Source organism: Tupaia chinensis, unplaced genomic scaffold, assembly GCF_000334495.1.
Source record: "Tupaia chinensis unplaced genomic scaffold, TupChi_1.0 Scaffold000031_1, whole genome shotgun sequence".
Classification (NCBI taxonomy): Eukaryota; Metazoa; Chordata; class Mammalia; order Scandentia; family Tupaiidae; genus Tupaia; species Tupaia belangeri.
Genome location: NW_006159461.1, coordinates 769,518 through 793,527, shown reverse-complemented (window position 1 = coordinate 793,527; position 24,010 = coordinate 769,518). Strand labels below are relative to the sequence as shown.

The window sequence follows — 24,010 nt, the reverse complement described above, 5'->3', positions numbered from 1 at the left end:
TATTTAAATGACAGTGAACATAAACAAGTCATGAGACATTTGTTTTGTCAGAAATAGAGCAGTGGCCTACTACTAATTAGGAGGTCTTTGGAGAGAGGCTATCGACTCTGCTAGTTCTGACTTCTCCATCTCAGCAAAGACCGTCTCTGTTCAGGGATGTGCTTCTCTGGACTCTCCGAACAGTCCATCCATGTGTCCCTTCCCAGGGCAGAGCAATGATCTTGCTGGAGTCTGTGTAAGAGAATCCACCAGGCGTGGGATCTGTCTCCACCCCAACAGACCATGAAGGTCTGGCCCCGTCTCATACTGGCCTTCCTCTCCACAGAATGGCACTGAGGACGCTCCTGAACAACATCTTTATACTTTTTCAACCTCACTTCCCACTCAGAAGCTGGACAGTCTGCTCTTTCATCTTTATTTATTTATTTTTAAATGAGAGAGCATGAAGGGAGAGAAAGAGACAGGACAACAGCTCTTTACTTACTGAATATTCACAAAGCTGCTTACCTAACAAGGGTATGATAGGAACCTGTCTGGCTAAATACCAAAGCTAATACTGTAAATGGGGAAGGTGAAGCCTCTCTGAGGCAGTTTTTATTTTTATTACCTTTTTTTTTTACTTCATTCCCCTCTTATCTTTGAAAGACCATAAAGGAACTACCCACTGATTTGACATACAGCTGGTAAAGACAGACTACCGAGCTCTTTCAAATCACTAAAAGAAGGTAAAATTGTAACGAGCCGACAGAACCACAAATGTCTGACAGCCGAAAATGTGATCAACGGAGCTGCAAAAAAAAACACCTACTGCAGTAGTTTTTGCACCTGACTTGTCAAGTGTGAAAACGGATTACACAAACTGGGAGTCATTCCTATTAAACGCTTAAGAGAGATGTGAGGCCAGGGGACAAAAACACTCCCAGGTCACAAACGCCTCTTTCAAGGGCTACTCTATAAGCCCCACTTGAAGGAATGGCTGCTACGACCTGAAGACAAGTTTCGCCTTGTGACCAAGGCCATCAGACTTAACCCAGCTCCTGAGGGACACCGGCATGCCACTGGGGCCAACGGACTCTCAGACTGTTCGTGTAATTGCTTCTCTTTTCTCAATAAAGCCTCATCCCTTTTCTTTACTCTTCAGACATACCAGGGGCCAGCCTGACCTGAGGGTGTCTCTCTGATTACAATCCTAGTTCTTTGTCTATTTCCAGATAAATCCTTTTTGTCTATATTTTCTATATTTTGTTTGACTCTGACACAGGTATGAAAGATCACTGTTCATGAGGGACTAAATATGCTTTTCTTTACTGCTCCAGAGCTCCTGTCAAATAAGTCAAGCCAAAGAACAATTACTAGAAGTTAATTTGGTCCAGGAAAACTGATTATCCAGTGTCTAAATTTCAGAATGGATACTGAATTTGTAGCATCTAAATAAAGTGAATTCCGAAAACTTAAAATGAAAAGAAGAAAACACTGTAACTTAAAAGCAAATAAAAATTCTCCAATCAAATAAAAAAGGCTAAAGAGATAAAAAAGATTTAAATTCAAAAAGACTTCAAGGATATTTGTGTGAATGGTACGGCTATATAGTAGGAATGTTTTGGAATGCAATCTTAGTGCTTCCAGGACAACTTAGAAAAATCTTACTTTCTAATAAAAAAACTTCACTACCACTGAGTACAAAGCATTCAGCTCGATAAGTCTGGAACTGACAGACTGGCACTGAAATAATTTTCATTAAATAACAATTCAATTCAGTACAGTTTTTTTCACAAAAAACCCCCCACAAAATAAAAATAAAACACTTACTCTCTAATAGCTATCTTTTCAGAATGCCTTGAAGATACCGAAGACATGCTCTGAGACATCTAAAAAGAACAAAGAGAGTGTATGAACTTTGCATAACTAGATCACCATGTGTATTTACTTGTACTAACTGCAAACATTTCTTTCAACATGGTCTACTCATTCAAGTCTACATCCCAGGCTTAAAGAATTCAAAATAATGTAATATTTTCTAATTCTAATTAACTTCAGCAGACGAATACATCTACATTTTTATTTACGTTATTTAATTTTTCAAATTGACTTGATTAAACATTTATTTTAGAGTCCTTTATTTTTATTATATATTTAATCTTAAAAATATCACAGAAAAAAAGATGGACTTTTTCAAAAACAGTGTGAAAATTCTAGCACTCTGGTTTTGAAATCTTGTACTTCTGTAAAATGAACAAAAACAAAAACCTAAAAAGATCTTCACGGAAATATTACTGAGAAGATACTACCTTGTTGAAATGGGGTGGGAACATAAAGTTCTGAGGGCTGGGAACATCCCTCCTCACTCATTGTCAAGGTAACAACTACCGAGATGTCTGTTTAAAAAACAAAAACCACTATCTTGAGCAAATCCCTAAGAGCATGAAAATTGTGAGGCCACCAGGACCCTCTCCTGAGGATAATCACAGTGGAAAGTACTTGTTAACTGATCTGTGCTGCTGTAACAGCTGGGACTGCTCCCCTTCATATCCGCTTCAATCCACTTATCACTCCATCTTGATAGCTAGGGCCCAAGTTCCCAGGTTTGGGGCCTAGAAAGAGTGGCAAGAATGCCTGTCCTTCCTAAGCAAAGTGGGCCCAATGCGCGGTCCCACAAACCAAGAGATTTGCTTTTTTTTGTTTGTTTGTTTAAGTAGAAATGTGATGCTCTGAGCTCCCCCCACTTCCCTCTGAATGCTATCTGGAACAATTTTGCAGAGTCTCAGTAAGTGTTTAAGGAAGAGAGAAAACAGCAACGAATAACATCGAACCAAACAGTGTACAGCAACTTATTAAAATTATCCAAATGGTCTACCGCTTGCCAATGAAGGTGAAGACTGGCCATCCATTTTTAGCATCATATTTGACTCTACTTAGAGTTTTTAAAAAAAGCTTAAGTTTTCATATATTTAATTCACTCATTCATAAACATCTGCCAAGCATTTACAGCACACAAGTTACTAACGTGGTGCTAGGACGCAGCAGTGAACAAAGCTGTTCAAAATCTCCGCCAGCAAAGCTTCTGTCCTATCGGAGATACTACATCATACACATGGTTGAGTGATGTCTGAGAGAAGCAACTCTTAAAAGTCTTTTGAAAAACTTACTGATTTAAGTGTAACCATCACTATAGCGATGATTGAGATGTAGCAGTTCAAGTTAAGGCATCAGAGAGTAAGTTACATTTTCTTTCACTGCTTTTCTTACTACTTCCCTTTCACTACAGGGTATTTCATTAAAGGAAGAAACCGGAACAACACATTCTGAAAAAGTATCTTAACACTTCTCAGCGATAATGAACAACAAGCCTTAAACTGTTTCTACTTGCTTATAAACTGTTAATTATTACACATTGAAAAAATGAAGTAATTGCTTTATTAAAACATACATGGTTGGCTGTAAAGTGGGCTGAAAAGCAATTGGTTACATGAATTTAACAGGTTAAAACCACAGAGGCGGTATAAAATTCATGAAAGGATAGAATATATTAGAATTAGGCACACTTGTGAGAGTGAGTGTTAATCTTCAAAAGGCTGTACAGCTCTAATTTATACGTTTACTGACTGAATTACGACTCCTAACTGATCACAAATACATAGTATCATAAAATCCTAAGAAATTATGGCTTTTTTAACAGTAAGAAAATACTGCATTAGGTCAGCCAGTGGTGTGGTGGTTAAGACAGCTGGATCCCACATGCTAGCTGTGTGGGTCAAGCCTTAGACCTAATGGCTTGAAAAACACACATGGCAAGCAAGTGTGCCTACATGCCCCAAATCCCAAGAAGGGACTGTTGTGTAGTTACCCCCCGGGAAGGGGATGCTTTCTCACCTGGTCTCTCTCTCTCCAGTGAGCACACACACCCTTTAGCAAAACCATTAAAAAAATAATAAAATAAAATACTGAACTGACTTAGATGATTGTCTTTAAAAGTACACTAGTAAGTTAGTCCCCATGGTCAGATTTACGGTCTTAAGTATCACTGAGACATATTTATTTTCATGCTAAGAAAAGAAGTCTGAATTCACAGTCACAGGTAATTAAATTGGACATGATTTCATCACCGATACTATGAATGACCAATGTGGCTACACAAAAAGCAGCCATGAGTTGGTAAACGCATATTGTTTTCTGATGGTATATGTTCACGATTAAATACACAACCGTTAGAATCAATATGTCAAGAAAAAAACTTACAAGTCTTTGATTTAACCGCTTATTTTCTTCTTCTTTCAATTGCAATGTCTGCAGGTGGGGAAAAAAAAAAGACTTGTGGTTTATCTTTGTACTTACTTAAATCAATGTAAACAGTATAACTGTCAAGAAGTTCTTATCTTCCAACTAATATTTGGGTCTGGTATGAAAGATGAACTAACCGAGATCATTATTTTCTATGAATCCTCTCTCGCTTTTCATTATTCCCAGATTAAATGACAACCAGAACAATCTTAGATACAGTTACCTACCCATGTGTTGTCAAAATTCAATATAAAAAACACCTGTGGGGTTTGTAAATATGCAGTAAATACTGGAGCTCTACCCCAAAGACTTTGTTAGCAGGTCTCACCTGAAAGAGTCTAATTTGTAACATACATGTCAGGTGATTTTAAGGCAGTTAGTAAAAATAAAGTTGTACAATTTTGACTTTAGATTTTTATCAGATAAGTAAGCTTATAAATACAAAAGGCAATGAAAATTTTAGAAGCCTAAGGAATAAAAATGGTCCTATAAACAAATATTTGCAAAATGTGCAAAAAAAAAAAAAGAGCGATCTTATTTCAGCACAACTTGAGGGAGACCCCTTATTGCCTATACTTTCCTGTTCATTCAAACTCATCTTTATTAAAAACCTCACTCTCTTCTTCTTCACTACTTATCTTTTGTGTTTACTCCCTGTTACTTTGGTTGCTGGTGTTGATTTTTAAGACAGGGTCTTGTTCTGATTCCATCGCCCTGCCTCCTGAGAAGCTGGGCCTGCGAGTTCATGCCACGGTGCTGGATTCTGGCTGTGCCAAGTCAAACGCAGGCGGCCCATGAGGCGTCAGCCTGCTGAGCAGGGCTGCCTCCTAGCACACATGATCACAAATGGGTTATTGTGCTCACTGCTAAAAAGAAAAACTGAATACTATTTATGAAATAAATGTGTAAAATTAATATGATGCTGAATTCTGAACTGTCATTGAATAGTACCATTATTTCACATATTTTATAAAAACTACCATCCGTGGGAACCAGCAGTCAGCGTAATGGCTGTGTTGCTGGACTCCCACGTAGTCGACCACGGTTCACGTCCCGGACCCGGTGGCTTAAAACTCACGCCGGGCGCGTGTGCGTGAGTGCCCAAGATCCGGAGAGGAGAATGGAGAAGGGATTGCGGCGTGACCATCCCCTCTGGGGGTGATTTCACGTTTTCTGTCTCTATATCTCTCTCTGTCTGTCTGGCGAGCGCACATGCCCTATAGTGAAAACCTCTCAAAAAAAAAAAAATTAAAAAAATAAAAAAATAAAAACTACCATCCGTTTCTCTGATACACATTGTACTCATTAGGAAGTTTTGACAGATGAGAGGCCTAAAATACCATTGCCAATTTTTTAGCCACAATCACAAAATGACAGGACATTCACCAAAGCAGAAAAAAAAATATTTAATTTGTAAAAACAAATGGCTCTTATACTTTTTGTTTTAGGTTTTTATTTTTATTTTTTATTTTTTGCCATAGGGCATGTGCACTCAGTGAAGAGGGGAAAAAAAAAGAGGGAGAGCCAGAAATGACCCGTCCCAAAGGAAATGACCACATTGCAACCCCCTGTCCTCCATTCTACTCTCAGGATTTGGGGCATGTGTGTACGTGCACGCATACACACACACACACACACACACACACGTCTGGTGTGATTTTCAAGCTACCAGGTCTGGGACATGAACCTCAGTCAGTCAAGTGGGAGTCCAGCTCTTTAACCACCATGCCACCTGCTGGCCTGTCTAATGTATATTTCTAAAATAGTTTGTTCCAATGAATCCACAAAGTGAACATACTAAAATAAAACACTGCATTTCAAAACAAGAATGTACTTACTCGTTCTAATACCATTATCCTTTGTTTTTCTTCAGACAGCGTAGGGATATTTTCCCTAAAAGTAAGAAATTTATTTTAGTTTTAGCCTTCTGAAATGCTCAACTTCACAATTTTTCAATAAACTTTTGAACAATAAAATATTTTTTATAAAGAATTATTTAATTTTATTCATTCATTCATTCATTCATTTTAATTTGGCCAGGAAGAGAGATGGAGAGAAAGTAAGAAAGCAAGCCACCAGATCTGGGGCTCAAACTGTGGTCGGCCATGTAGGAATGTCCAGCACCTTAACCACCACGCTACCTGCTGGTCCCCGAACAATATAATATGAATAAATCATCATAATAATTGAATCATTTGTACTAAATTCTCAAAAGCAGTCTATTTAAGTTAGGACCTACCTCGATGTTTTATACTTTGTAACAGATTGAGACCTAAGAACCTTTGGAAATTACAAGTAAAACTGTAAATATGCAGTTCATTAAGACTTATGTCTTTATTTTAATCTTTTTTCCCAGGAATTAAGAACCACGCTTGAGGCCAGCAGGTGGCATGGGGGTTAAGCTGTTGGAGTCCTACATGGCTGACCCTGGTTCGAATCCCAGACCTAGTGGCCTGTTTTCTCACTCACTCTCTCTTTCCTCTCTGGTGAGTGCATGTGTCTTGTAATAAATTTAAAAAGTAACAACAACAAATAAAATTAAATAGTAACTATTAACAACAGAAAAAGAACCATTCTTCCTCTTATATGTGAGTGAACCTTCTGACAGTTGTGATTCTTAAGTGGCTTCATGAAGACTCCAATGGATTTACAAAGGCGCTGCAATGTACCAGTCACTGTGCCATGTGTACATTGCACTAAAACACCCAACAAATGAGAAAGAAAAACAATGCTCTAAAATTAGGAAACACAAAATGCAGGACCAGCAGATGGAGTGGTGGCTATGTCACTGGACTCCCATGTAGTCGACCACGGTTCAAGCCCTGGACCCATTGGCTAAAACTCACGCCGGCCATGTGTGCGTGCGTGCCCAAGATGCTGAGGGGAGGTAGGAAAAGGGATGGCGGCATGGCCATCCCTCCTGGAGGGTAATTTCTTGTTTTCTGTCTCTTTCTGGCAAGCACATGCGTCCTATACCAAAAACCTCTCTGAAAAAATAAATAAATAAAACACACAAAATGCTATTTAGGTTTTTAAATTATTCTGCAGGTAGAATTTACACCAATTATTCATTTATGTGTATGTGTGTATAAATAAATTCATATATATATAAATTTATTTAAGAATACATATATAGAGACAGAGCAAGAGCAACAGAGATGTTAATTGTTTTTTTCCAGAGGGAGTATGTATTCATTGGAGAGAGAGAGAGAGAGAGACAGAGAGATAGCAACTCCCAAATGATGTGTGATCAGACTGCAATCCTTTCTCCTTTTCCATCATGTCATGATGTTCAACATGTAGGCACATGTGCCTGGCTGTTTTTTTTTTTTTTTAATTTTTTATTTTTGCTATAGGGCACCTGCACTCTCCAGGGGGAGGGAGAAGAGGAGAGAGGGAGAGGGAGGGAGGGAGGGAGAGAGAGAGGAGAGAGAGAAAGAGAAGAGAAGAGAAATCACTCCCCACTCCCAGGGCATGGCCAAGTGGCAGTCTCTTCTCTTTCACTTTCCTCTCTGGATTTTGGGCACTCACGCATACATGCCCTTTAAACCACCAGGTCCAGGACTTGAACCACAAAGCCGGCCATGTAGAATCCAGCACCTTAACCTCTACTCCACTTGCTGGTCCATGTATTTGGCTATTTTAAAGATACCAGGGCTGAGATTCCAAGTGGACAGTTGGCCATGTGGAGCTGGCTCCCTTAACCAGGCCACAGGCTGGCTCTCCCAATTATTTTTTGAGCAATTTGACACAAGACAGGAATTGTGACTTAAAAATGTTAATTCTTAAGAGGAAGAGGTTTTGCTTAATGTAAGGTCATGAAGACTCAGACCTGAAAGAGTTTTATTGTGTTAGATTTTACTTTTAAGTCTATAAACTACTTTTAAAAAAATTCATTACTGGGCCAGTCTATCACATGGTGGTTAAGGTGGCTGGATCCCACATGGCTGATAGAGCAATATAAATCTTGGACCCAGCAGCGTGGAAAACATGCTGAGCCTGTGTGCATGTGTACTCAAATTCCTGACAGGAGGATGGAACAGAAGGGACTGCAGCATGGCTATCCTCCCTGGGGAGTACTCTGTCTCTCTGTCTGTCTCTCTCTCTCTACCCCTCTAGCCCTGGCAAACATACAAGCCCTATAGCAAAAAAATAAAAATTTATTCCTAAATACTCTTCTCTTTTTGATCCCATCTTAAATGGTATAGTTCCTTTAATTTCATTTTGTGATGGGCCATTGGTAGGTGACAAAACAATAATTAATTTTATACCCCAGTATTATAGCATACAACCTTACTAAATTGGTTTATTGGTTTTAATGGTTTTTTTTGGGTGGAATTCCTAGGACTGTCTATACGTAAGATTGTTATGTATACAATGAGAAGTTTCTTTCTCTTCCTTTCTTTCTTTCTTTCTTTCTTTCTTCCTTTCTTTCTTTCTTTCTTTCAATGTGATCAGATAGGGACAGAGTGAGAGTGTGTGAGAAACACAGAAAGTGAGAAAGCAAGCCACCAGGTCTGGGACTTGAACTGTGGTTGGCCAAGTTAGAGTTGAGTGCCCCCAACCACCATGCCACTTGCCGGCCCCTGCAAAGAGAGTTTTATTTATTCTTTTCAAATCTATATCCTTTCATTTCTTTCACTTACTTCATGCCCTTGCTAGAACCTCTAGTACAATGCAGAGTACCAATGGCAAGAGCAGCCATCTTTGTTTACTTTAGGGGAAAAGCAATTCAGTCTTGCATCTCTAAGTGTGTATGTGTGTGTGTGTGTGTGTGTGTGTGTGTGTATTTTTTTTTAAAGGGAGAGATTTTTACTATAAGGAGCTTATGTTTGCCAGAGAGACAGAAAACAAGAAATCATCCCTCAGGGGGGCGGCCATGCCATAGTCCCTTCTCCTCCACTCTCCTCTTGGGATACTGGGAATGCATGCACATATCCCTGGTATGAATTTGAAGTTGCCGGGTCCAGGACTTGAACTGCAGTCGACCATGTGGGATAACCATTATACCATCTGCTGGTTCCAAATCCCTGAGTATTTTAGTTACACAAAGTTCTAAGAGATTTTTTTTCTTCTTGTGATGTACTTGTCTTATTTGGTATTGTGTCACACTGGTCTTCTAGAATGAGTTAATGAGAGAGCTCTCCTTTTCTGTTTTAGAAGCGACTGAAGAATTGGCACCAGTTATTAAAACGTCTGGTGCTTTTATCTTTTATATGTTAAAAATATTAGCCACAAGTTTTTTGCCATGGTGTTGTACTGAAGTTCTACATTTCAATGTAACATGTTTCTATTTTTGAAGTACTTCCTTATCCTGACTTGAGAGTAGTCTATTTTCTTTAAGAAATACAGGCTAAAAAAATTTAAGTCTTTACTACAGCTATCAATGTTTTTAGGTATAATATAAAATATGGGTTACCCCTCACTAATAGATAACTGAGTACTTTAAAATCCCATCCTGGGGACCAGCAGTTAGCGTAATGGCTATGTTGCTGGACTCCCACGTAGTCGACCGTGGTTTGTGCCCCGGACCCGGTGGCTTAAACTCACGCTGGGCGCTTGTGCGTGCGTGCCCAAGATCCCGAGAGGAGAATGGAGGAGAAGGGACTGCGGCGTGGCCATCCCCCTTTGGGAGTGATTTCTTGCTTTCTGTCTCTCTGTCTCTCTCTGTCTGTCTGGCAAGTGCACACGCCCTATAGCAAAAACCTCTCCAAAAATAAATAAATAAATAAATAGCATCCTAAATCTTTTATCTTTTACCAAATCAGGGCTTAAAATACTGTATTCAGATTTCTATAAATCCATGGGTTTTGAGGTTATAAAATCCATTCATCTATTTGTCTGTGGCTATATCAACAATATACTGAGGTATTCCATATACAGTAACATTAGGAGTACTTATCTACTCTGATCTTTATTTTGTATGTTATAAACAACCCAGTATTTGTGCATATTTATTCTCCTATGTGGATTTTTCCATCACCTCAGTTTTTGCTTAACTCATTCTGTCATAATTTTAATTGGGCATAAATTAAATATATTAATACACTGAGGAGAAAAATTATTATCTTCATAACACTGTATAAATTTTTACCCATCTTTCCATGTATAACTTTTAGGACTTTTTATAGCCTTTATAAACTTTCACAGTTTTCTCCAAATTTTGTACATTTTTGTTAAATGTCTTAATAATAAATGATTCTTTAAATTTTATTGGAATCTTTTATACATATTAAAATTAGCTTTGCAGATAAATATGCAAATGACTCCTTTTTCATATTTACGTATGAACTACATTCTGATGAACTCTCAGTTCTAATTTTTTAGGTCTTTGTGTTTTGAAAAGCACATTAACCTGAAATAATGGCAAGTCAGACTTTTCCATTTCTTTGTTTACTTATTAGCTTGCTGAATAGCAACGACAGCTGGCATTCCTAGGTTCTTCCTAAATCCATGCAATATGCTTCCAAATGTTTCGAACACAAATATATTTGTTATACACTTATCAAATAAGGAGGAGTTTCCATCTATTCCTAGAATGCTATGTTTTTCTTTTTTATAAATACTATTTTTTTATTATTATTATTTATTTTAATTTGACCAGGGAGGGACAGAGTGAGAGAGCGCCCAAGAGAAGGAAAGTGAGAAAGCAAGCCGCCAGGTCCGAGACTCGAACCATGGTCAGTCATGTGGGAGTCCAGCGCCCTTAATCACCACACCACTTGCTGGCCCCCTAGTATACTAAGTTTTCTATTAAAAAAAACCCCCTGATTTTAGAAATATAGGAACTGAATTTATCAATTACCATTTCCACTTCTAAGAATCCTTCCCAAGAATCAGTGAATATGGCTGCCCTGAGAGATACTCTCCTGTTTAGCTTTACTTTGACATTTTTGAAATATTCCATTGAGTCATGATGATGACATGATCTTAAAACAGCATGACATGTGATACGTCAGATTGGTTTTCATGACTGACTGTGTCTTTAATTCACAAGCGAGACAAACTCACAGTCTCTGCAGTTTTTAAGACCATACCTGTGATCACATGCCCCCTTTTATTCCACATATTATTCCTTCTATGTGTGTAAACATCTACTACACAGACATTTTAAAAACTGTAGCTGATTAGCTTTTATTAGTTCATTTTAAATAAATGCACATAAGGCTACAGCTATGCAGTTTTCCCAGAGTACCACCCTTGACTTTATCACTAAGGTCTGAAACTTCTGTCTGGTTCTGAATAATTCAATGCTATCCTTACACCCATAGGTAGCAACACCTATATACCTATATCTAAAACCAAGTATTCCAATGGCTAGATTATGGACTCCTACGTGTTAGTATCAATATTTGGAATCTTGCAACTTACTTTGTGATTTGGTACATAAGGGGTTGTCGGGAAAGTACTTTTCTATGTCTTTCTACACAAAAACGCATCATGAATTTTTCTGACAACCCAGTAGTTAACCATTCTACTAGATTAAAATTGCATTTGTTTATCTACTGCTTTATTTTCACTTGATTGTTCCTGAGACAAAGCTCGTATACTATGAGTCTGTGAAGTTCTCAATCTAGTTTTAATCCATTTTTAATTTGTACACAGTTGCTCAAGTCACATAAGCACCTACGAGTTAGTAACTGATCAGTTTTTGGTGCACTATACCTTCTCTAAATATGAAACTCCCTCTTTACCTTTTGCTTCAAATTGCTTGTGTATTTTTTACTTATCTGCCTTTTACATCACTTTCAATCACATTGTATTCAACAGTCTATCATTTTGCTTTAGGTACCTTAATGTATTAACAATGCAGCTGTAATTTTTTTTTCTGCAGGTTTTGTTTTATAGGTTGTTTTTCTTTTCTACTTACATCACTTAGGTTTTCTAATTACCATCTTCTCTTGATATGTCTGTCTTTTTTTAAAATTACACCTTATTTGTTCTTTTTTATGTTTAACACATTTGTAAGCCTTACACCTTTACAAGTCTAAAGGTAACCAGTTTCTCATACTTTCTCTTGAACTAGAAGAAACCTAAATGCATTTTACTTTTCAAGAAGCTTCCGTTTACCTACCAAATAAACTCTCCCTGAAATAAATATCTTCATTACTCTAATAACCCCTTGTTCTCCCAGGTAATAAATCCCAACTTTTCTTCTTTTCTTCCTCTTTTTCCTCCCCAGATTTAAACATTCCTCGTTAACAAGAATGACTCAACAATGTCATGGTGACTGTCATCCTGGCAGTCTAGGAAAACTTAGGTGTATATTTTAGGTGTAGTGTGAAAGCACTCCAAAGTAATATATTTGGTAATGTGAAATTATTTTTCACTTTTACAGCTTAAAGAATTAAAACAGCACGACTTTCAGGCTGAGGACAACTAGTACTGTTTTAACAGTAGATCCTTTCCTCCTAGCTTTCTAACTTACAAAACTGCACAGGTGGTAAAAAGGCCTTCGGTAATAAAGGTGGAGAGACAGACTCACTGTACAGACATCATGCTTGTCTCCATCACCGAATCCACTCTTCCTTCCTCGGCTGTCTCCATGGCCGATCTGTCGGTCTCGCCCGGGAGTTCAGGGGCACAAGCTCCATAAAGCTCAGGGGCTGCAGCTACATACGGTGAAGGAACAAAGCTGCTACTGCGCAACTTGCTGACCTCTTCTTCAAGCTTCTTCTTCTCTTCAAGCAACCGAGCTCGATCTTCAGAAAGTGATTCTATCAAATCTGAAAAAAAAACAAAATTGAAAAAACAACTGTGCATGAATTATTTTTCTTATTTTAAAAAGGAATGAAAAATAAAATATCACATTACAAAATAGTACTAACCTTTATCCCGTTCTTGTTGCTGCATCGTACTTTTCAACTTGTCACTAAGATCATTTATAATGTTTTCTTTTCTCATTTTCTCTCTTGTTAAAACAGTGTTAAAATTGGTCTGGAACAACAGAATAATAACTATTAAAATGATCTGCATGTACTTAGCAGCTAAGACTAAGAAAATACATTTGCAAATACTCATTCCTGTTGTACAATTTTAGGCAGAGAAATTAAAGTCTTATTCCCAAATGATGTTTATTTTTAAATAAAAAAATGTTATACACTGTGGTAAAGATTACATATTCTTGGTTCCAATTTAGTATCTGAAAAACAAATTCTATTTTCTCATTACAGTCCATATATTTATTGTCAGAGGAAAAGCACTAGCAAATGACATTACAATTTTAAGGACAAGATCAGTAACTTAGGGTACAGTTATCTCTTGACTTTCTGAGTAATCTTTCTGCCTCTGAAATCTTCCTTTGATCTTTCTAAACCCTGATGACCACACTGATATTTCATAAATGACTCAATTCTGTTCTCTATTTAGTTAGGAAATCTGCAATGGCCACTGAAACTCTGATATATATGGCCGAGACTTTTTTATTGTCCATCTTTCATATACTTTTTTCTTCTTTTTTTTAACAATACTGCTATTATATAAAATTGCATGAATCTCTTAAGACAGTTTGGCAATTTTAACTCACTAAAATTTCAGGTTTTTTTTTTTTCTTGCTATAGTATGTATGCATGCACTGAACAGAGGCAGGGAAGGAAAGATACCATCTGACAGGAGAGGTGGCCATGTCACGATCCCTTCTCCTCCATTCTCCTGGAATACTGGGCAAACATGCACCCGCTCTGGCCTTGTTTTTTAAGTTGCTGGGTCTGGATTCAAACTACACAACAGGCCATGTAGGATCTAATATCTAACCACCATACCACCTGCTAACTCAATTAGGCAATTTTAATCACAGAGTCTTTTTTTTTGAGAGGTTTTTCCACTATAGGGTGCGTGTGCTCGCCAGACAGAGACAGAAAGCAATAAATCACGCCCCAGGGGCGATGGTCACACCACAATCCCTTCTTCTCCATTCTCCTCTTGGGATCTTGGGCACGCACGCACACATGCCCGGCGTGTTTAAGTCACTGGGTCCAGGACGTGAACTGCGGTCAACTACATGGGAGTCCAGCGACATAGCCATTACGCTAACTGCTGGTCCCCTGATCACAGTCTTATAAAGTTATAAAGATGACTATATTTGTTAAAGATTTCATTAAGAAGAAATTCTTAAAATATAAGATGAATGATGAAATGATCTAAATACATGTCTCCTATTTGCCCAGCATTTCTTTCTTTTTAAAGAATTATTTATACAATTTTAATTATTCATTCATTTATTTTAATTTGACGAGAAAGAGAGACAGAGAGAGAGAGCGCACGAGCAGAGGGAAAGTGGGAAAGCAAGCCACCAGGTTAGGGACTTGAACAGAGGACGGCCATTTGGGAGTATTAGCGCCTTAGCCACTATGCCACCTGCTGGTCCCTTGCCTAGTATTTCTCACTCCAAAGTTTAAAAAGCTTTATGGTCCTTCGTAAATAAATAATGCCATCAATAAATAATACCGATAAGGCTGGCAATAGGAAGATTTAACAGAAAAGGACTACAGCATTTTAGATAAAATTTATTAAACTCATTATATACTGAATTAAACACTTCAACAGACTTGATAGTACAACACTATTTATGAGAAATAATGCTCTGTTCCAGAGAAGCCAGATCCCACATGGTGACTGTGGTTTAAATCCTGGCCCAATCAGCCAGAAACATACCAGGCATGGGTGTGAGTGCCCAATCTCACTGGCTGAAGGATTTGAAAGCGGATCACAGTGAGATCAGACCCTGAGGAAGGTGGTCATCTCTCTCTCCCCCTCTCTCTGACTCTCATATGCACATGCTCTATCCTTAAGAGAAAGAAATTCAAAGAAAAAACTTTAGTCAAAAAGCACACAGGATGATCTCTCAAAAAGAAATGTCTATGTATTATGCATTTCTCTACATATTATTTAGTTAAAAATCAATAAATATGTACAAAAGCGTATTTGTAATTCTGTTTATTTTTGCAGTCTTTGCTATTTCTGTAATATAAAATGGATTTTCAGCTAGATGGCCACAATCTATACTAGGCATATTACAAAGAACAAGCTTTGCTATTAAGAACCTAGCAGGCCCAACTCAGAAGTCTGCCACACAGAGCTGAATACAAATCTCTCTAGACAATTACCACTGAACATATATACTACTGAAAACTAGAGGTGTAGCTTAGAAGTCACCTCTCTATTCTCATTTTACAAATATTAAGAGGCATTAAAATAAGAAGAACTAAACTGCCCAGCTGTCAATTTTATACTTTTGGTTTTGATGAGTTGATGATCTACTTAATTTTGGAAATCTCAAATTCTGTATGTGCTCATAAAAATGAACAGGGAGACAGAATGCAAGAGAAAGAGATCAACTGTACGTAGACTAAACAATACCAAGAGAACTATAAATTTAGACACTAAAACTGAAAGTTCCCAAAGGTTTTATATTTATACTTCCTAATTTTCATTCTGTTCTCCGACTTATATTTTTTCACTCTGTATAGATACTGATTACAACAGCAGTCCACCCACCGCCCCCGCGGCTGCCTGCCCTGCTGCTGCAACCCCTCTCCATGTCCCAGGGGGCACTCTTCACTAGACGGGCAGGCAGGGCAGTCGTTCTTTACTTCCTGTCTTCAACTAGCATCCAGTATCTTGGGGGAAGTGCAGGCTCTAACAAAGCACCTTGGTCCTGGTGATCAGGCCCCTGCTTGGCTCACAAGCACTCTCTCTTACCATGGACAAACATTAATGCGTGAGTAAATTAATCGAGTTCAACAACATTCTATCCCACTCTACTATCAGCCTGTCACATGGATAAGAATGCTAGAAAGATAGGAGAAATCTGTACTGAACAGTGTGTAATTTAGGACAACAGAATTTAAGAGTGGAGGGAAAAATTCAAAAATCATCTACATGGTGGTTATAAACACAGTCGTTCTGTAGAAAACTAATCCTAGTTCTCAAGTAATTAAATGATGTAATGGAGGTCACATAGGCAGTGAAGAAATCAAACAGAATCCGCATCTCCTAGTTTCTGACAAGAGACAATTTCATTTTGAAGCACCTGAAATTATGTCACCTAATTACCATTAAAGCAAAAAGGAAAAAACAGACCTAGTCGTGGTGGTGCTTGTTGAGATGCTATTGTACAATACTGGAGCCACATGGGGGAAGGAGGGGCTGGTTTCAGATCCCGGTTTGAACCTGAACATGTCAGGCACTCCGCCAGTCCTGGCTGCCTGGGTGGCTCTAGCTGGGAGAGGATACCGCCTGGCAGGACTCTACAAGGGAGTGCCTGCCTCTCTCACATGAAAGTAAAATAAACTTAGGAAAAATTAGATGCCTTTATTATGAAAATATCTATTACATATTTGTAACAGAGTCGAAGCACAGAAAACCACATCTAATGACTGAATGAATGAAACAGAGCACATACCTGCTGTTCAGCGATCAATGATGTTCGAACATTTTGCATTTCTTCATTCTTTCGTTTTTCTTGCTCTTCAAGTTGTTCTAAAAACTTAGCTTTTTCTTCTTGCAGCTTTTCCTGAAGTTCAGCAACTAAGCTTGAAGAATCTTCTCTGGTAGATTCAACGGCAGGACTTAAAAATTAAATGTAGTATAAATATCTTTAAAAAGTTAAAATCACAAATACACCAAATATCATATTCAAGCTATTTAGCTTCTTTAAATCTAGTAACATGGTATAAAGATATTTTTGTGTTAACCCTCTCTTTTTAAACATAAAAAGTAAAGGGGAACAAGTGAAAGTAAAGTTTAATAGAGATTCTAAGCTCTCTGACACTAATATGAATGAATGACTAGATCAGATAAATTCAAGATAATTTGCTTCTATCAGTATATAAATCAATGTCTCTCAAAAGGTCAGCTTCGAATTTCAGATTTGCAATTCCTGTAGCTGCAACTTACAAAACAACTGGAGAAAAAAGAAATACATATACCCGAAGAGAACATATGTTAAGGATTTTAATTTTCATAAAATAAATTCTGGTTCGTTTTGCTAGCTAATGAATAAACAAAGACTGAACTTAAATATTCACACAAAACAACTCTACATATTTCTGAATCACTATTCATTTTCCTCAAAAACTGGTAACATTTTAGCTGTGATTAATGTAGCACCAGAGATAAAAGGAGACCAGCAGTCAGCATAATAGCTATGTTGCTGGACTCCTATGTAGTCGACTGCAGTTCAAGTCCTGGACTCAGTGGCTTAAACTCATGCTGGGCATGTGTGCATGCACTCCCAGGATCCTGAGAGGAAAATGGAGAAGGGATGGCGGTGTGGCCATCCCCCCTGGGTGGTGATTTCTTACTTCCTGTCTCTCTTTCTGGCAAGCACACGTGCCCTTATAGCAAAAACCTCTCAAAAAAAAAATAATAATAAAATAAAATAAGAAAAACAGAAAAAAAGAACAGGCAAAGAAAAGAAGCAAACATAGATTAAGGATTATGTTGAAGAGAAAGTGTGCCCAAGAGGCAGATCACTAATCCCACTGAAAAGATATTAAAGGATAAGAAACAGGCTGCTGCATTTGTAAAACTTCCCAAAGTACTTTTACTTACCAAGTAAAATAATTACTACAAATGTGTATTATGAATGTGTATTTACTTGATTTTAAAAGACATTGCAATGTGTTCTGGAATCAGAGTATATTTTATAATTAATGTGAGTATATAAAACGTTTGTTTTGGGCCAATCACAGTAGCAGATGCTGGTAAACACTGCTTTGTGGCAGGCAGAGGCCACATGGTAGGCTTAGATTCAATTCCTGAACCACCCAAACACCAGGAATATGCACACCTGTAGTCCCAGCTACTTGGGAGGCTGAGGCAGAAGGACTCTAACATAACAAGACCTTATCTAAAGAGAGGAAAAAAAAGAATCTATGTATTCCCAATCTCCAGGAGGATGGCCACATCATAATCACTTCTCCTTCATTCTTTTAGGATTTTGGAGATGCACTCATACATCCTGAAATATTTCCCAGTCCATCAGTCCAGGACTAGAATCATGCAGTCAGCTATGTGGGATCGAGCTGCCTTAACCACCATTCCCCAGCTGACCCTCCATGTGTAGTTTTCTAATCAAATTTTATGACAGATGGTTAAGGAGATAGACTCCCACATGACCGACCGCAGTTACAGTGCTGGATCTGGTGGCTTGAAACTCAGGCCAAGTGTGTGTGCGTGCATGCCCAAAAACCCAAGGGGAGAATGAAGAAGGGACTGCTGTGTGGCCATCCGCCCTGGGGGGGGTGGGGGGGAGGGAGGGTGACTACTCACTCTCTGTCTCCTATGAGCATATATGCCCTATAGCAAAAAAAACTCGATTAAAAAAATTAAAATATAATCACACAAAAATTAATACTTATATTCAGATTTCTAAATTTACTAGGTAAATGTAAGAACTGAAATGGATTTGCTCTTAAGTTTCCTCCTGAGAACTAGCTTTAAATGGTCAAAATCAGAATGTGTAGCGTAAAAAAGAATACCACCATCGGGACCAGCAGTCTGTGGAGCAGTTACGTCGCTGGACTCCCATGTAGTCCACTGCAGTTCGAGTCCTGGACCCAGATGCTGAAAACTCACACAAAGCATGTGCACGTGTGTACCCAAAATCCCAAGAGAAGAATGGGGAAGAAGGATTGTTGTGTGGCCATCCTCCCTGGGGGGGTGGGGGAGGGGTGATTTTTGCTATCTCTCCAGCGAGTGCACACACCTTATACACATATCTCTTTCTCAAAAACAAATGAACAAACAGAAACAAAAACAAAAACAAAACAAAAAAGTGAAAAGAATACCTCTATCAAAGTCAGAGACTTCTTGCCTTGTTTCCAGAAAGGCTGAAATAGGAATCCCATATTCCATAATGCAATTATGTAAAAAGGACAAGGGTATGATTTGTTTTCAAAGGTTCCTTTTGGGGGCTGGAGCAGAGGGGGATAATGCATACTCTAGCATGGCAAGAAAGCTGACAGGCTACATAGATTCAAGTGTTACTGAGGAACTAGAATATAAAACAGACTCAGACTACAAAGGACTCAGGGTAAAACTAGGAATAGACAGGGCTTCCAAACAATCCTGTTCAGCTAATGTCTCCCTTGGAGAATTATCCCTAGTTATGAGACACACTGGAGCTATTGTGATTAAGCAAGCCCAGGTCCCAGGCACGTAATCAGAGGATATTATGAACTGGGGAAAGACCATGAAGAAGAAAGGTTTTGAATTTTAAGTACAATGTAAAGTCACTGAAGGGTTTCATTGAGACAACAGTACATGCCAACTCAAGTTTCAACAACTGCTGTGAGAAGAAATATTGACTGGTAAGAAATGAGAACTGAGGAAGGGAGGGTTTCACCATGATAACAGATGCTAAGAGATGCATAATGAAACAGTGTAGTTCAAGCTGTGTGTGTGGTATGCAATGGGGGAACATGTATGAGAGGCAGTACTTCCATTTCTGGGTGCCATGCATGTCTGGGTTGCCTGGTACACTGTACTTCAGGGTCGGGGTTGTGCTGAGACGACAGAGGAAGCAGAGTGTTCGTTCCAGGCTCACAAGCATGCACAGAGACCATCGTCTCCCTGCAGACACCCTATTCTCCTAGCTCAGATACTAAATGATTAGCAAAGGGTAAAAGACTTCTCACAATAAAAGCAAAGAGGAGTTTATGTCATGAAGAACAGTGAGTAATTATCCTGTGCCTGACAGTGGTTTCTCACAGCTGTATCATTGAACTGCTCAAAAGTATATACTATACCGTATTGTTTGAAGCTGTCAGAAAACGTTTCAAGTGACTTTCAGACACACACTTCTGTTTTATCTTACTTACCCTAGGACTTGACATGGTCCTGACATCATGAGGACCTAATCCTGGCAACGAGACAGTAATAACTAAAATATGTGTTGTTTTTGAATCAGTGCTAATGCCTAGCTTTCTTTTGGGGGAATAAGGACCAAAGAAAGAAAAGGTTATAGTGTATCATAATTTAGTTAGTAAAATAGTTTATTCAACTTCCACAGAATCTAAGAATTCAGTCAGTAAATGTCCCTCACCTCCACCAAAAGCAGCTTTTATCTTTGTATATCCTAAAGAAACCTAGAAATTAAAACTCAACCAGATACAGTTGGGAATTTTAATATCATTCAATAGTACTTGGAATCCCCTATAAAAGTTCTATAGCTTGATCGCTCTTCCCATGATAAGTAATGTTAGTTTTTTTGGGGGGAGAGGTTTTTGCTATAGGGCACGTGCGCTCACCAGACAGACAGAGAGACAGAAAGTGAGAAATCGCCCCCCACCCCGGGGGGATGGCCACATCGCAATCCCTTCTCCTTCATTCTCCTCTCAGGACCTTGGACACGCAAGGACACGCGCCCGGCATGAGTTTTAAGGCACTGGATCCGGGACGTAACCGTGGTCGACTACATGGGAGTCCAGCGACATAGCTATTACGCTAACTGCTGGTCCCAGTAACATTAGTTTTTTTTATTTTTAATTAATTTATTTTTTTTGCGTGTGCGCTCGCCAGACAGACAGACAGAAAGCGATAAATCACCCCCCAGGGGGGATGGCCATGCCACAATCCCTTCTCCTTGGTTCTCCTCTCGGGATCTTGGGCACGCACGCACATGCGCCCGGACGCGAACCGTGGTCGACTACATGGGAGTCTAGCGACATAGCCATTACGTTAACTGCTGGTCCCCCCAGTAACATTAGTTTTCACAAAAAGTTGTATTGCTCTATGAAATACTTCTAGTAAGTAAAAACTTTGCATTGAATATGAACTAAACTGTTCTGAGGCCTGAAATCTCTAACATTACCTATATCAAATTGTTTTTTTTCTTTCCCCATTCTTTAAGTCTTATTTATTCTATGAGTGACAGACAGAAAGAACAGAGACACAGCACCCCGTGCAGAATCCTCGCCAGCATTAGCCAGCGTTAATCGGGGGCACACACATACCGCGAACCTCCCACATGGGTCTGTCTCACAAAGCATCACATTTTACTGCAGCACCACCATCAGGCCCCAGTTTGCACTTATTTTGATTAAAATTTGAAAAATAGGCAACATCACTGAGAAATACTGGTGCTATGTGAGAAGGGCGTGGATCTGATCTGGTCCATTTGAACATGATGTGTGCATCTGCGGACCCTGGCCAGCAGGAAGACTAGTGGGGTGTGGGGAAATCACTCACAGCATGACAAGATACTGTCTGAGTGTTCCCCTTATGTCTCGTAAGCAAGAGACAGATAAGGGATGTTAACATAGATTATTAAAAATGACAGTTTTTTTTTTTTTGAGAGGTTTTTGCTATAGGGTCCGTGCACTTGCCTGACAGACAGAAAGTGAGAAATCATCCCCTGGGGGGATGGCCACGCCGCAATCCCTTCTCCTCCATTCTCCTCTCGGGATCTTGGGCACGCACACACACGCGCCTGGCGTGAGTATAAGCCACCGGGTTCAAGACACGAACCGCAGTCAACTACATGGGAGTCCAGCGACATAGCGATTACGCTAACTGCTGGTCCCAAAAATGACAGTTTCTAATGTCTAAGAAATTAAATCGTTGAATTTTTGATGCAGTAAGTAAAAAATCCACAATTATATAAAAAAGCTATTAAACATTTCTTTTTCCAATTACATTATCAGTGTAAGGTTGGAATTTTTTTCATATCAAAACACTGCAACAATCTGAACGCAAAAGCAGGTATGAGACTCCATTAAGCCAACCATCAGAGATTTGCAAATGTATAAAACAAAGTTAAGCAGGTATGAGACTCCATTAAGCCAACCATAGATATGCAAATGTATAAAACAAAGTGACTTTTCTCATTAACTTCCATTCAAGAAGTTTTTGTAAACATATTCATGCTAACATGTAATGAGGTTATTTTAAAATGAATGAGTAGCGTTTATATTTTATCAATTTTAATTTAGCACACACAAAATATTAACAGATATAGTCAATAGAAGCAAAATAACTTTAGAGCCTTCAGTGTTTTGAGGGTGCCAGAAAGTACTGAGACCAAAGTTAGAGAAGACTGCTCTAATTTGGCTTTTACATATTTAAAGGGCATTCACCTTCACACACTCCCCACACTCACACAGTGAATCCTAAAATATTTACAATCTGGCCTTTTAAAAAGAGGTGACTGACTCTGGCATAGAGGAAGGCATCCAAAATAGAATACATATTCCTGGAAAGGTTCCAGAGAACACCCACTTTATCAAATGCTTTGAGAAAAACAAGCCTGAAGGACTCCTCAGTGCACTTTGGCAGGACAGGGATGGCAGAGGGAAGTAAGACCACCCAGCAACAAGAGGCAACAATTACTCAAACCATCTCAGTGAGAGACAAGCATGGTAGAACAGCAATAAAGTACATGAAAATTCAGGGGCCTGTTAGCACAGTACAGTTTCTACATGAAATTCTAAGTGGTCCAGAGCATGTGAGCTGTCCCTTAGGTGAAGGAACTAACTGCAGCTGGGAGAGCCTCTTTGAATTTCAGAGGCAACATACAGTACATTCAGGTTTGCTTCTTAGAGCCAGTTACCAGGAATCTCAGAAGTTGCCTGTCCGTCTAGGAGAAGAAATGGCCAGGGGTACAGATTCATGGAGGCTGGCTAATAGTGAAGGACCTGGAAAGAACTAGATTAAAATTTGGTGACAAGAAGTTTGTGGAAGGATTATGATTGAATTTTCCCAAATGAACATAAAATGTGAGGATAATTAAGTTCTCTGAAGATATTATGTGTCTTGCTGAAAGAAACATGTTCATAAGCACATGGACCAGTTGAATGATTTGGTGAGCATCAATCAAGTCCTTCATCTAGTTACACCAGTTCCTGCTCAAGGCTCATACAAAAGTGTCCATGGAGGCAGGGAGTAGAGTTATACACAAGCTCAGCAACAAGGACTTTCATACAAGTGGCTAACTCTGAGCCCTCATAGTGCAGTGTTCACTGTCACTTGGGAGCACATCAGTCACCCGGACCACATCCATCCTGAAAGAAACAGCAATCTGTCTTCACAACTGCAGTCATTCATGTATGTATGGGTCTACCTTCCACATCCACTATGTTTCTGCCATCACTGCTGAACTTACGAAATGCTTTATCTACTATGTCATTCTAGTAGAATTACTTAACAAGAGAGTTCATTTATCGTGTAGGATGCATAGCCATGACCTCATGCCCACGAAAGTCACTGTCTTACCTCATACGCCAACTCCTAAAGCGACTGGCCTGATACAATTATGGACAAATCTACTAAAGAGCCAGTTAACAATGCTAGACAGGTGCAATTTCACATGGCTAGGGTAAATGTAGCACACACTCTGAATGAGCAACTACTTCATAACACTAGTTTCCCCATAGATAGAATACACTGACAAATAGGAATGAAAATTAGAATGAACTGCTCTATTATCTTGGTGAGTTAGATGCAAAGTTTTTACTTCCCATCCCTACAATTTTGGGCCATACCGATTTAGGGGGGTATTTAGTGTCCCCCCAAAATTCCTTTACTAAGAAACGTGGGTACGGTCCAACTATACTTGAAACTTACATCATCTGGTCACGAGGGCGCCTCATGGCACTGAAATAACAGGTTAAAGAGGAGTCCTGTATGGACTGATAGGATTAAACCTCATTACCACTGAGAAAACAGGTGCTCCTCCGTAGCAAGGCAGAGAGGAACATTACTAGAAACCAGGTGGGTTTTCTAAAGTATC

The 24,010-nt window shown here is 38.9% G+C and overlaps 1 protein-coding gene across 2 annotated transcripts in view; it reads right to left on the bottom strand.

Moving 5' to 3' along the window:
• Nucleotides 1-24,010, bottom strand: part of RB1CC1 (RB1 inducible coiled-coil 1) — an 82,319-nt gene that overhangs the window by 6,833 nt on the left and 51,476 nt on the right. For both annotated transcript variants that reach the window (XM_006140345.3, XM_006140346.3), the window contains exons 16-21: nucleotides 16,682-16,847; nucleotides 13,107-13,215; nucleotides 12,764-13,004; nucleotides 6,117-6,171; nucleotides 4,237-4,284; nucleotides 1,810-1,868 (exon numbers count right to left, since the gene is read on the bottom strand). In XM_006140345.3, coding sequence (XP_006140407.1) covers nucleotides 1,810-1,868; nucleotides 4,237-4,284; nucleotides 6,117-6,171; nucleotides 12,764-13,004; nucleotides 13,107-13,215; nucleotides 16,682-16,847 — 678 coding nt within the window. The remainder of the gene's footprint in view (nucleotides 1-1,809; nucleotides 1,869-4,236; nucleotides 4,285-6,116; nucleotides 6,172-12,763; nucleotides 13,005-13,106; nucleotides 13,216-16,681; nucleotides 16,848-24,010) is intronic.